The following is a 15104-nucleotide window of genomic DNA, read 5'->3' as shown; positions in this document are numbered from 1 at the left end:
AAGCAGATAGAAGAGATCTGTTTAATATGGGCCTCAGGGGGAAGGTTCAGAGTCGAACAGTAGGCCTAAATTCTTCACGGTTGATATCGGCACCAGGGGCAAGTTCTTTTTAGCCGGCTACCACAGCTTAGTCAGGGGATGTTCTGGCTGAAAAAAAAAAAAAAAAAGAACCTCGGTTTTATCCGTAATTAGTTTTTAAAAAACTTATAAATTCATCTAGTTGGCTCTATTTTTTAGGCACTCTTTAAAATTTGACAAAAGCTGCATCAGAATGTTCACGAAACGAGGACAGCAGTTGTTTATTATCTGCATAAGAAACTATCTTCATTCCCAATGTCTACCTAATGGAGTCTCACACTGAAAGCTATGTTTAAATTGAATTATGAGCTACAATTTGCAGTGTCCACCATTTATTAAACGGCCAGCTGCCTGTTGACAGCTAGGGGGAAGAGGCTCCAAGGAGATTGTAGGGGACATGTATGGGAAGGGTATGTGCATTGTACATGCTGCATATGTAGATTATGGTGCGCCTGGTGCAGATTTGTAATGACTTACTGTGGAACGACAAAAATGTATTTGGGCTCCCTGTGTCTGGATTGTATACAAGATTAAAAGCATGCAGGACCAGGATGAAGATTGTAGGAACATCACGGAGGTCCTATAAAGAATACCAGGATTCTGTGAAAACAGGGCGGGGGAGGAAAGGAAGAGAGAAGAAGAAGAGGAGAGAAGAAGAAGAAGAGAAGATGAGATGAGAGGAGAGGAGAGGAGATGAGAAGAGGAGAGGAAAGGAATCCCTTTCAAGTGAAGTAGGAAACTTGCCATACCCTTTTCTGCCTTATTCTTCCCCAGAAGTGCAATCTCCGGTAGGATGTGAAGAACGAGTTACTTACCTTCGGTAACGACTTTTCTGGTGGATACATTAGCTACCTGTGGATTCCTCACCTAATGAATACTCCCATTGCGCCAGCATTCGACGGAAATCTTCTTCCTAGCTTCTGCACATCGACGAGGACGTCACATTTGCCCAGGCGACGCCGTCTGACGTCATACAGGCAATAAGAAGTCCTCGCCGATGTGCCGACGTCAGTACCAACATTTTTTACGTGCCTGAGAATAATAATCCAATGAGATGAAAGACAAAAGCAATATTTTATGACATTGTAAACACATCGTTGTCAGAAGATGGACTACTAATTTAATAAATTTTTTTTTGTTAAATAAATATATACACTAAATATAAAAATATATATATACACACACACACACACACACATACACACATGCACATATATACATAATCTATATCAGTCCTCAAAACCAAGAGGAGCACACTCAAGAATTACTTGGTGAGACCAAACAGGCAACGGGGAGGCGGGTGGGACCGTGAGGAATCCACAGGTAGCTAATGTATCCACCAGAAAAGTCGTTACCGAAGGTAAGTAACTCGTTCTTCTGATGGATACAACTACCTGTGGATTCCTCACCTAATGAATAGAGTCCCAAAGCAGTACCACGCCCGGTGGTGGGTGCCTGAATGGTCAAACCAAGAAATCCTGCAGCACTGACCGTGCAAAATGGCCGTCCCTTCTGACCTCAGAGTCCAAGCAGTAATGTTTCGCAAAAGTGTGAAGGGACGACCAAGTTGCGGCCTTTCAGATGTCGACCACAGGAACACCTCTGGCCAAGGCCGAAGTGGCCGACTTAGCTCTTGTGGAATGAGCTCTAATACCATCAGGAGGATCCTTCTTTGCTAAAGAGGAACACATTTTAATGCATAGAACAACCCACCTGGAGAGTGTTCTCTTGAGAACTGCCTTTCCTCTCCTCTTGCCCACGTATCCGATGAAAAGCTGATCCTCCAGCCTGAAATCCTTCGTCTTGTCTATGTAAAAGCTTAACGCCCTCTTTGGGTCCAAGCGGTGTAGTCTCTCTTCTTCCTTTAAAGGATGAGGCAGAGGATAGAACGTGGACAGAGTAATTGTCTGGGCCAAATGAAAGGGTGAAACAACCTTCGGAAGGAAAGCAGCCTTGGTCCTCAACACCACCTTATCCCCATAAAAAGTTGTATAAGGGGGTTTTACCGATAAAGCCTGCAACTCACTCACTCTCCTTGCAGATGTTATAGCAACCAGGAAGACTGTTTTAAGAACTAACAATCTTAAGGGGCAAGAATGCATAGGTTCAAAAGGGGACCCCATAAGGAAAGTTAGGACCAAGGACAAATCCCACTGAGGCATAACGAAAGGATTTGGAGGAAATGTATTCATAAGGCCCTTTAAGAATCTAAGTACTATAGGAGATTTAAATAACGAAGGCTGGTCTGGGAGACAAATGAAGGCTGACAAAGCAGACAAGTAATCCTTAATATTAGCCACTGCCCAACCCCCCTGTGCCAAAGACAAAGCAAAAGATAAAACATCTGACAAATGAGCACGTAAGGGATCAATCTGTCTCTCTCCACACCATACCACAAATTTAGACCACCTATTAGCGTAGATAGATTTAGTGGAGTGTCGCCTGGCCGCTAAGATAACATCCACTACATCAGGCGGGAGAGAAAAGGAACTCAGGTTGCCCCGCTCAATCTCCAGGCATGAAGGTGCAGACTCTGGAGGTTGGGGTGTAAAACCTGCCCCTGCGACTGCGAGAGGAGGTCTGCCCTGAGAGGGAGACGGAGCGGAGGGCACAGTGAGAGTTGGAGAAGATCTGAATACCACACCCTTCTTGGCCAATCCGGAGCTATTAAGATGACTTGGGCCTGGTCTTGGCGAATCTTCCTCAACACTCGAGGAATCAAGGGTATGGGGGGAAACGCGTAAAGCAACTGGTTGCACCAGGTTCTCTGAAACGCGTCCCCCAATGCTCCTTGCACCGGATACTGGAGGCTGCAGAATAACGGGCAGTGCAAGTTCTCTCCGGTGGCAGAAGGACTTGATCTGGATGGAGACGCCACTCGTGGTCGGCCGGGAAATGGCGACTGAGACTGTCCGCACGTACATTCAAGACTCCGGTCAGATGATTTGCTACCAAGCAAATCTGATGGTCCTTTGCCCAGGACCATAGCCGAAGAGCTTCTCTGCAGAGAAGGTACGACCCCACTCCTCCCTGTTTGTTTATATACCACATCGCGGTAGTATTGTCCGTCAGGACCTGAACCGACTGACCGCGAAGGGATGGGAGGAAGGCCTTGAGAGCCAGACATACAGCCCGTAACTCCAACAGATTGATGTGAAACATCTGTTCCTCTGGAGACCAATGCCCTTTGATCTCCAGGTCCCCCAGATGAGCTCCTCACCCTAGAGTGGAAGCATCCGTTATGACCGTGGTCACTGGTGGAGGCTGCGTGAACTGCCTTCCCCGGGAAAGATTGTCGTCCGCAATCCACCACTTCAAATCCATGGCAGCATCTCTGGAGATCTTGACAGAACCTTTGAGATCTCCTTTGTGTTGAGACCACTGCTGTCGGAGGCACCACTGAAGAGCCCTCATGTGCCAGCGAGCATGTGTGACCAACAGTATGCAGGAAGCAAACAGACCGAGCAGACGTAGGACCTTGAGGACTGGAATAACCGCTCCACTTTGAAACATTGGAACCAACGCCTGAATGTCTTGAATCCGCTGAGGCGGAGGGAAGGCTTGATTCAATGTCGTATCCAGTACTGCCCCTATGAACAGGAGGCGATGAGAGGGCTCTAGGTGAGATTTGGGCAGGTTCACCGAAAATCCCAGGTCGAACAACAACTGAGTTGTCGACTGCAGATGCTGCAACACAAGCTCCGGGGACTTGGCTTTGATCAACCAATCGTCCAGGTAAGGGAATACTGCTATCCCCTTCCTCCTGAGCTCTGCCGCAACCACTGACATCACCTTCGTGAAGACTCGAGGTGCTGAAGTAAGACCAAACGGGAGGACCGCAGACTGATAGTGCTGCGACCCTACCACAAACCGGAGATACTTCCTGTGCGACTTGAGTATCGGGATATGAAAATAAGCATCCTGCAAGTCGACAGACACCATCCAATCTCCCTTGTTCAACACCAAAAGCACCTGAGCTAGGGTCAGCATCTTGAACTTTTCCTGTTTGAGGAACCAATTCAAAATCCTCAGGTCCAGGATTGGTCTCAACCGACCATCCTTCTTGGGAATCAGGAAGTACCTTGAATAACAACCTTGACCCTTTTCCTGCTCTGGAACCAACTCCACCGCGCCCTTTAAAAGGAGGACTTGAACCTCCTGTTCTAACAACAAGAGATGTTCTTCTGAACAATAGGATGGGCGGGGAGGGATGGGGGGCGGAAACTCCCGAAAGGGAAGGGTGTAGCCTTTTCTCACAATGCTGGTAACCCAGGCGTCTGTTGTAATGACCTCCCACTTGCGAAGAAAATACAGTAACCTTCCCCCTACAGGAGAGGAGTGAGTGGGAATTGGTGGAAGCCTAAGGCTGCTTCCCCTGCTGCACCCCTCCAGAGGAAGAGGCAGAGAGCTGCTGAGAGGCTCCCCTGGTACAAACCCTACCCCTCCCTCTAAAAGATCTGTAGGTGAGAGAAGAGGTAGGCTGTTGGAATTTCCCCCGAAAGGAGGAAGAGGATGAGCCACAACCAAATCCTCGAAACCTCCTAAAAAATCTGGAGGAGGCAGGAGAAGTGGCTTGTAGTCCTAACGACTTGGCCGTGGCCCTGCTCTCCTTAAACCTCTCCAAAGCTGAATCTGCCTTGGCACCAAAGAGCTTGTCCCCATCAAAAGGGAGGTCCAACAGGGTCGACTGCACATCCGAAGAGAACCCTGAGTTGCGAAGTCAAGCCTGTCTTCTCGCAACCACAGCCGTGCCCATCGCTCTGGCCACCGAGTCAGTTGTATCCAACCCAGATTGGATAACCTGGGTTGCACCAGCTTGAGCGTCTGACACGAGATTCAACAGCCCTTGAGGAACCTCGTATGCGTAGATGTTATCTCGTCCATCAGAGCATAAATGTACCTCCCCAAAATACACGTAGCATTGGTGGACTTTAACGCCATGCTACATGATGAAAACACTTTCTTGGACTGCGTATCCATCTTTTTGGAGTCCCTGTCCGCCAGCACTGATGGAAAAGATCCAGGCGCAGATCTTGTCGAACAGGAAGCCTGGACCACCAAGCTTTCAGGCGTAGGGTGTCTGGAAAGAAAGCCAGGGTCAGTTGGTGCAGACCGATACCTCCTGGCCACAGACCTATTGACAGCCGAGGAAGATACCGGCTTCTTCCAGACCTCCAACACAGGTTCCAGCAGCGCCTCATTAAATGGCAAAAGAGGTTCTGCTGATGTAGAAGCCGGATGTAAAACCTCAGTCAGCATATTTTGCTTTGCCTCAGTTACCGGCAAAGGCAGTGCCAGGAAGTTAGCCGCCATCTTTATCACTGCATGAAAAATGACCGCCTCTTCAGTATACTCCCCTGGAGATGTCAAGTCCCACTCACTCAGGGGAAGTATCAAGGCCACTAGCGGTGTCCAGCCCATGAAGACCCTCGCCAGAGTCCTCAATTTCTCCTTCCTCCAGGACCTCCTGATACTCTTGTTCTTCCAAGAGACGGAGTGCACGTCTCCTCGAATGCAGCCTCTCCTCAATCCTCGGCGTCGACATGGCGTCAGCAGATGTCGAGGAACGACGCCGATCACCGGATCCGTCCGACGCCGGGTCAACAGGCGCCACAGGTAGCTTTGGCCCCGAACCAGGAGTCGGATGAAGAGAAGACTGCCTCGGAGTCGCAGAAGGCCCAGACGGCGTCACTGGCCGAAACACCGAAGCCGATGGAGCCGAAACCTCCGGAGCCAAAGTCTCTGGAGCCACTGGAGCCGACACCGGCGCCGAGCCCACGTTCCCCAGGGGTAGAAAGGGCATGAAGGGTGCTGGTCGCAGCGGAGCCGGAGCACCTAAACTAAAAGCCAAAGGACCCGAAGGCCCAGCCGGTGCGCCACCTGGAGCCATCTGCTGAAAGATGGAAAACATTGCTTTTAAAAATGCAGTATTATCGGCTCCAGGGTCCGGAAAAGCCAGATACTGGGGTGCCTGGATCGAAGGCGATACCGACGCCGGCCTCGACGTCTGTAACGTAGGTGAGAACATTTGAGGCTGTGGCACCTCAAATACTGAAGGCGGCTGGCCCGAAGACCCGGGCGAAGTCGGCGAGGCTGGAGAAGGCAACGGCGTCAATGGATGAGGAGTGACTGTGGGGCTGACCTCTCAAGTCTTCCGACGCCGAGTCGATGGCGACCTCGACCGAGACCTCTCCTTACTCGACCGGCGCCGTCGTGACGTCGAAGAGACTTCGTTGAGGAGGATTTTCTATGGTGCCTCTTCTCCTTTCTCTTCGACTTCCTCATAAAAAGTTTGGCCTCTCGCTCCTTCAGGGCTTTCGAAATCATGTGCTGACATGAATCACACCTGGCCATCTCATGGTCGGAACTCAAACACCACAAACAGTCCGAATGTGGGTCAGTAACCAACATTTTGCCCCCACATTCTCGACAGGGCTTAAAACCAGACTTCCTCTGAGACATAGTAACCTCAGAGAAAAAACACACAGGCAAAAACACACTGTAACTGCCGAACAGCAACAGTAGCTCCCTCGAAGATAACCGTTTCGAATGGCACGGAAAAAAGGGAACTGACGTCGGCACGTTAGCAAGGACTTCTTATTGCCTGTATGACGTCAGACGGCGTCGCGTGGGCAAATGTGACGTCCTCGTCGACGTGCAGAAGCTAGGAAGAAGATTTCCGTTGAATGCTGGCGCAATGGGAGTACTCATTAGGTGAGGAATCCACAGGTAGTTGTATCCATCAGAAGTTAAGAAGCCTTTCCCTGTTTTGTGCTTTTGTTTTGCCTCTCCTTGACCAGGAACTCTCAACCCTACCTGTCCATCCTGCTGCCACTAGAAGACAAATAGAGTGGCTTGATTAGTCTGGAAGGAACACAAAAATGCAGTGATATACTGAAACAAAATCGAGGGACGAGTTTTTGTAATTCACATCTACAGAAGCGTGATACATTATGGGTGGAACCTCAGTTAAATGTGCCAGTATTCCCATGAACAAGTGACCGTATGAACTCAGCAGGATGTGTAGGAATTACAATAACCTCAAGAAGTGGCTAAAGTTAATCTGCAAAAAGGTACAGGATGTGTGCCCTGCCGAAGGAAGCCGCCTAGAAAAGGAGACCACAGCACTGTAAGAAGGACAAAGAACTAAGATCAATCACGTAAGGCGGTCGGGTGACCATGCGAAGGTGGTGCTGGAGCCCACCACAAAAAAATATATATATATATGTTCCCTTTACAGGAGGTACATCTTCAGAACTGTTTGCTGCAGACCCACTTTGGTAAAGGCTCTAAAGGTGTTAACCTAGAAAAGGTTAAAGTGTTCGGAGGTCTGCTACACAATCAAAGCACAAAATGTTATTTTGATACTATGAATCAAAAGAGACTTCGGTCTGACCTTCTCCACTTGACCACGTATTGTAATTGCTGGGCATATCACTTCAATCGACTGTGCCTCAGTTTCCTTGTAAATGAGAATGAATAAAATCACTTTACATAGACAGAGTTATGGTGCAAAGTCTAAGTCTAGTCAGAGTAAAAATATTATGGGTCTATTTTTTAAAGCTATTAACGTGGACGTTAATCTTGCATGTGTAAAAGTTGGTTTCACACTCATAAAATAAACGTTTTTCATGCTGGCAAATACATTAACATGGGATCGAATTCCTCGCAAAAGTGAGCACACCTAAGATCAGACTGACACAAAACACAGAAACAGGAATCAAAATGAAAGTGTTACCAGTTAGCAAACTATATAGCTAAAAAAGTAAAAAATCTTGCCACTTTTTAACTTGTAAAGACATGCTGTATGGGTATTTTCTGGGGTTTGAGAAACTGCATGGACTTGTTTGCTGCAGTCAATGCTTACGACAATATCAGGCAAATCATAAATTTAAAAAAAAACACCTACCTGGCTATAAATCAGTCGCACAAACTGCTAAAAAACGGCCCACACACTGATCTGTCAGATCAGCCCAATGGGAACTACCTCATTGCCCTATGGGCCAGAACGACCCAGAGCACAACCAGAAACGTACATGTGTAAAAGTATTCACCAACTCATCGCCAACGCATTCACACCCAGAAAAGGGTAGTAAATGCACACCCGACAGTGATCAGGATTTTCAACGGAGGATAGAGATCCTCCCAATTTAAGCAGGAGGTTGAATGAAAGGAAAAAAAGATAATGAGTTAAGAAATTAATCTGAACTCGGTAGATATTCACATAAGAAAACACATCTTGTACATTTGCTCATGAGAAAATGTAATTCACAAACGTTTGGTAGGAGTAGGTCTGGAAACTTGCAACTGTTGTAGGTTCCAAAAGCCTACTTCTGTAAACTGAACAGAATTCCTAAATTAATGTGCACACACGCACATTCTGAGACCAGGGTGTGCAATTCTGTACTTTCTTAAAAAAAAGAATTTACCTTTTTTAATGAATTGGAAACAATGGCATAATATGGACTCGCCATCAAGCACCATTTTATTTAAGTGATGCCTTAGAGAATTCTTTTTAATGGTCCTTAACAATTGCATAATAGTTTAACAAAGCTAGGCCTTTTGCAAGTAGTAAATATTTTCGGTGTATTGTATTTTGAAAACAAATAATCACTAAGCTTGCTTCCATTTATCTTAATCATGTGCATATACTCAAAAAGCATTCCAGGATCATGCTAAGGAGCCACACTTTTTTTAGATTTGTAATTGTGTAAAATGTTATATTGGAACAGCTGTCTGGTAATGCGAGCTGAGATTACAGCTCACTTTATTTCATAAGGATGCTTCCACTAATTATAAAGGTTTTGAAATAATGAATCAAATATACAATTGTCAACATCCTATGCATGTTGATGCAGAAGCAGCAGACAATCATCTTTCACACAACCATACTGTACTAGCAATGAAAGGGTTTATGATGGAATTGAGTCTACTGAAGACTTGATGTACTTAACTCAAAACAATATGTCCTAGATGTTGGGCTATAGGAGGAATCCACCACCTCTGCAATGCTATCCATATCCCAGATGGAAGAGATTCCTTCTTCCTAGTTCTGCTAAACTTGATGGCAACTTTCAAAAAACTACCTTATGAAATCAATCCTGATGCAGTGAAGAACTGCCTGGCCACTGACGACAAATGCTAAGCTAGTTCACATTCTATACAGACAACTACAAAGATCGAAAACTCCTCTCACCTTTTGACATTGGACCATGAAGTCTCAGCAGGAGAACTGGGGTTTGGGGTGGGTACACAAACATTTGCAGAAAACACTACACGACTTGGGCATTTCTTGACACCAACCCTGATGCACAACACAAATTCAAACTCGATTGTCAAACCAGACTTTCCACACAACAGCTTGAACAATATGTACATGTAAAAGTCTGCTGCCTTGTGCATCCTTGATATACATGGACTCTCTACTACCAGACAGACAACGACTATCTCAGAAGGGCACAAAGCCCTCAAAAGATGAGATACTCGGACCAAGAGAAGCAGCATAGCTTTGTAAACGTTTTTTTTCTGATTTGCCTTAGTTATACTGTGGCTGTTGCTACCATCTTACATGCTAATGTAAACCACAGAACCAAGATGTAAAGACTGTGACAAATAAAGTTTCACTTTCACGACTGACAATACTAAATGGAAATTAGTGCACACAAGTTTACATTTTCTAATCATTTTTAAAGTTAAATGAGCACCGTCTCGCAAGTTACTTCCACACCTGCAATACCCTCTTTGCTTTGGCCATGTGATCTCCATTGTAGCCTTGTGAATAAAAACCCATAAATCGGTTTTAGAAAATTGTGAACATTAACATTTATGCCTAGACAGCACAGGGGGGTCCTCTTATCACCCAAATCTATGACTGAGACTTTGATATCTCTTATTTTAAAACCTGCGGGGTTAGATGTTACACATTTGAACTGTCATCCAAAATCATCACACAAAAATTAGGAATGCCCTGTGTTATAAAGACGTGTAAATAATTTTAAAAGGTAAGTAGATCTAACTTGAGATATGAAATTTTCAGCACATACTAGTGAACCAATTAAGCATGAAATGCTACTATAATTCGAGAAGAAAACGGAAGGGAATCCTCCACCTAGCACACTTTGTTGCAAGGCGACCAAATGCCCTACAGGTGTAAAAACAACAAAATAAAAACTTTAAATGCGCTCTTTATTACAAGTTTCACAGCAAATATCTGTAACTACAGCTTGCTGCCCCACGTGATTGCCTCTCAAAGTAGAAATGCTTCCAATTATCAGATAGGCTTTGCATTCATTTTTTCAAAGAGCATTTCGAAAATCATATAGGGAAGAGTCTCCTTTCAAAGTCTCATCTTGTGGGAAAAGCTCTTAATTACAACCTCTGATGTTCATAAACGTACCTCCTCCATATAATGATCTCCATGTCCATTGCAATAAATGATCTGAAGTAAAAAGGCGCAGATGGCACTAAGTAACCAATGTACTATATTTTCCAGTGGAGTTGGTGAAGCAACCGATTTCACTCAGAATGCTAAAATGGGATATTACTCAGAATACTTTTTTTAGATTTGGGGTAATTTATACATCACTCCAAACTTCAGAGCAGTTTCTTCATTGTAGTCTTTTATGTCCTAGTATATATCCTGAGTACAACTTTTAGAATACGTTGGGAAAAGCATTGGTGGCAAGAACACCGAGTAGCGAGCTACCTTGCAATCTACATTTCAAACTGTAAAAGTATGGGTCAGTTGTTAGAAATTGTTCTTGAGCAAGTTTATTTTAAAAATATGTATGTATACATTATGCATACAAATACACTGAAAACCATACAACATAGTCCAGTTTGGAAGGACAACTTTTCTCTGACAGCTATCATTCTAAAACAAATGGATTTACTTTATTAGTTTTATCAGATTAGTTGAGGATTGCCCCGTTTCCTCCCCGGTTTGTTTTTTTCACACCTAACACAATATAAACTCCAGAAAAAAAAAAAAATCAAACCAGTCGGCCAAGAGTTCAGAGAAATCAGGTGGGCTATTGTTTCCTTTTTAGCAAGAGGAAAAACTGAAAGTAAAGCTTCCTGGGCAACTTTGAATCATCTCTGCTCGGGCTCTTATTGGTCCTAGCTTTCATTTTGACAATTTACAGCATTAATTTGAGCATCCAGCTTCCTCGCACAAAACTGTAAAATATATCTGTATTTGAACATTCTGTTAAATTTTGGGTAAATGTTTTTTAAAACAACAAGGTTGGGTAACTATAGATGCATACATTTTATATGCAGCCTACCTTAAATGAATGTAATGAGGGGTAGCAAAGAAGGTGTGAAAATAAATAAGTTACTCGTGGTAAACTACCGGGCAAGCTTTTGGCCCTTGTGGGTGAGCGGCATTCCAAATATTATCCTTGTTGGAATCTTAATAGAACTCACATTTCCAGGCCTGTACAGGGCTTTTAGAAACACAACATTTAGAGATTTTTTTACACTGTAGGAAAGAACTTTAACTAGTGAAATCCCAGGCTTTCAGTATGAAGAATTGCTTTTAACATAGAACATTTCATACAAACTAGAACTTACTTTCATATAACGAGTGGTAACAATGATGAGGCAATATAGGCAAGACAGTCATCGGAAACTCCTAAACTTGTTATAATTCCTCCAATGTTATGAAATACGTCCAACGTAAACCTAATAGCGCAACTCACATTCGCAGGGTGGTACAAAGTTGTTGGGCAGAGAATGCTTACTGGTTCTTCTAGAAAGGACAGTGTAAATGAAACCTATTGAAATCCAGGAAATGCAACAGGAAGAGCGAATTTGCCATATGAACACCCATCAACCTGCCTTACAATAGACAAGCCTTGGATGAATATCTATCCCGTGGAAGTCAGTACGCATGCGCATGCCAAACCCAGCCGGCACTTCCCAGGCGTATTTGAATGAAGTGCAATGAAAACGAGCCGGTCACCGGAGGGAGAGGCTCTGCAGAGCCTGTATCTTAGGCCTTTCTGGGTCCTCTAAAGGACCGCTTCTACATGTATATCGGTATATGCACCTTGGCTGGGGCGGCTGCAGCAGCCAGAGCGCCGGTGGGGCAGGAACAAGCGGTGCAACGTTGGACCTTTTTCTCAAAACGAGACGCTGGTGTACGTCCATGACCTGAAGCGTCTGTTGCAGCCGTGAGAAAAGCGCACAGTGCACCGCAGCCGCCGCACACAGAGCAGGGCAGAAACCAGGACAACCATAGGCCAGCGGAGGAAGATCCATAGGAGGGGCTCCCGGCCACAGGGCACTAGACACTGCAGGTGCTGTCAGACAGCGACCTACAGGATGTTCAAAGGCCAGGGACTGAACACTCACCATCGCTGCGCTTGATCTCCACATAGATCCCGATCTGCATCTTCCCGAATACGGCGGCCGTCATCCTGCCGCATGGGGGGCTCTTGGGACGACTGAGGGCTCCGGGCCTCTCCGCGGCGAACACACGATATCCTCAAACCCAACAAGACCAGGGAGCGGCAATAATCCCGGAGGAGAGAAGGATCGCATTCGCCGGCGGAAGATGAGACCCGGCGCCCAGCACTGGGGGAGGAGGCTCGGGAGAAAATGCAACAGAAAGGGGGCCGGGCTGTCGGAGGGAGGAGAGGCGTTTACTGCGCATGCGTCAGAAAGCCGTCAGTAGCCGCGCAGCGCGAGATAAAAAAAAAAAAAAAACTAAAATCACAGACGGGAGGAGACGTACAGTTCAGAGCAGATGTAACGTCACACGCACCTCGAGCTGCGCAGGGCTTGGCTTTTTCGCACTTGTTCCATGTCTCGATCAGGCACAACATTATTTTGTGATAGAGGCAGCATTATTGTGCCTGAACTCAATATGGCGCTCCTAATGCTTTAGCTCCACCCGCGGGTCGGCGGCTGTATTAGAAAGAGAGCGGGAGTTAGAGCGCGTATGCGAAAGTTTGAAATAAGAAGCCTGTGTTTAATTTAGAGGGACACAAATGCGGTGCTTCTTTAATAGTAGCTTGTGATGGACCGCGGGCAGCTTTACGGTGGCATAGGAAGTTATTTCACTGGCATCGGCAACTATGTCTGGTTCTCTCACTGGCAACTTAGTTTGCAATATAGGTGGTCCCGGGCGCAACTCGGCTCAAACTTGGGGTAAGGGGCTAGCAAATCTCTCGTTGAAGGCTGAGGCATCATCATAAGGTGTTCTGACCAATATATTTAAGTCATTCTCCGAGACTACATGTGACAAATAGTGAATTTTAGAGCACATTGAGTCAGTAATATTTTGTTTTCCAGATAACTGATTTTGCGGATGTTAGAGGACGGTTCTGACCATAAGGACTGCCTTGGTTTTTTGATTTTTGACCACCTGGTTTTTGACTTTTTACTGTGAGGAAGGTTCTTATGAGGTGACTCGCGCACAGTAAACACAGGGTAAAATGGACTGCCGTGCTAAGGAAAGGCTGCTTTGGCGCAGCAAGGGCAGGAGGCCCCGGGCAGGTTACATGTGATCATGGGTGCGCCTGGATGTGCACCCATGTGAGGGCTGTGGGAGGAGGATTCCTGGTGTGCGCAGCCCAAGAACTGCGCTTAGGTAGTCCTGGTGTAGGAAGAACTATGCATAGTGGGTGGTGACCTGGAGTAGGTCTCATGAGAGGGATGTACACATGTGAGGGAGAGTCAGTGTGCTTACTGCCTTTTCACTGTAGGGACACTCAGTTCAATGCCAATGTCAGTGTGTTTAAGGTAATTTTATTGTAGGGATACACCATTAAATCTCAATGAGAAAGGAGGGCCTAGGGTGCAGCTCCAGTTCTCTGGGGTCCACTGAGACTAGAGTCACACCAAAGTACACTGTAACCTGTAAAAAATGAATGATGCAGTAGGTTACAAGAGCATAGTTGTACAACTTATGGGTCATCCGTGGATGTCATCTTTCTCTGACTCAGCTCAGGATTAGGGCCAATTACTGCTCTGTCCATTTGCTTGAATAGGGCCTTGCTTCATTCAGCCAGCTGTCATTCCGTGCCAGGAGCAAGCTGGAGAGGCCCTGCGAGGAATGTCAGTGAGGAGGGGCTGAGACTTTCAGAGCACATGTGGCAACTAACTCCTGGAGGATGCCATTTTGAGCTATCCCAGAAGACTGTGCAAGAAGGAGGGGATAGCGGCAAGGAAGTGATGTGGCACATCTGGATAGGCCAGAGATGCAGACTCGCTGGACACTTCCGCACCCACATAAAAGGTCCTGCACAGTGGAGAGCTCTCTCTCTTGGCTGTGCTTCACTGCTGGACACTGGTACTGCAGACAGGCGTCATGGATAACTGGAAGGAAGAACCTCCTGACTGCCCTCGGGGCAGGGACTCTGCCCCTGAAGGATTCCAGGCCAGCGAGGCGAACGCCAGGGCCAGGCAAGCTGGCCCCTTTACCCCCCAGAGGACTAGTTGGGGGAAGGACTGGGCTAGCGCAAGGAGAGCGCGCTGCCCAGAAGGAAAAGAGGGAACCCAGAGGAAAGGTTGGTGCAGGGAGTCAGTGGGACTGGCTCCCTATGATCTGGGACCCTTTGAGGCCAGGAGGCCTCAGGAGAGTGCTCCTGGTGGCAAGGGCTTGTCACCAGGAGCAAAATGACACAAGAATGATGAAAATCGGCCCTTGGGGGCCTGAGATATCATAGGAAAAAGGATGGCGACCTTTGGAAAAGCAGCTACGAAGCACGTGGAGCTCTGCAGCTGCTCGAGACTGTGCCCCCGGGGTGGGCCAGGGCCCGGGGGCTGCCTCGGAGGAAGAAAAGGAGCGAGGGGAGTGTCGTTGCACTCCCCCTCTAAGAAGAGGAAGGGGCCTGGACCCCATCCCGGGGCCCCGTGAAGCCTGGCCTATTTTTATCTGATGGAGGTGGCGCCGTTGCGCACCCACCTGCTGCGGTGGGAAGGGACCCCATCCCGGGGCCCCCTGCGGCGAAGCAAGGCCAGAGAGCGCCATTGCGCTCCACGCGAAGAGGGGCCCCGGACCCATCCCGGGGCCCCGT

The 15104-nt window shown here is 46.8% G+C and overlaps 1 protein-coding gene across 5 annotated transcripts in view; it reads right to left on the bottom strand.

Annotated features, from left to right (window-relative positions):
• Positions 1-12685, bottom strand: part of KIF2A (kinesin family member 2A) — a 282224-nt gene extending 269539 nt beyond the window's left edge. For 2 of the 5 annotated variants that reach the window (XM_069222588.1, XM_069222608.1), the window contains exon 1: positions 12436-12673. In XM_069222588.1, coding sequence (XP_069078689.1) covers positions 12436-12499 — 64 coding nt within the window. In that variant the 5' untranslated portion in view covers positions 12500-12673. Of the gene's footprint in view, positions 1-7474; positions 7531-12435 lie in introns of those variants that run through there. The other 3 variants (XM_069222597.1, XM_069222570.1, XM_069222580.1) reach the window with 3 other exon arrangements.
• Positions 12686-15104: the final 2419 nt, after the last annotated feature.

Source organism: Pleurodeles waltl, chromosome 1_1 (assembly GCF_031143425.1).
Source record: "Pleurodeles waltl isolate 20211129_DDA chromosome 1_1, aPleWal1.hap1.20221129, whole genome shotgun sequence".
NCBI classification, from domain to species: Eukaryota; Metazoa; Chordata; class Amphibia; order Caudata; family Salamandridae; genus Pleurodeles; species Pleurodeles waltl.
The sequence above is the reverse complement of the archived record's forward strand: the minus strand, read 5'-3'. Positions and strand labels throughout refer to the sequence as shown.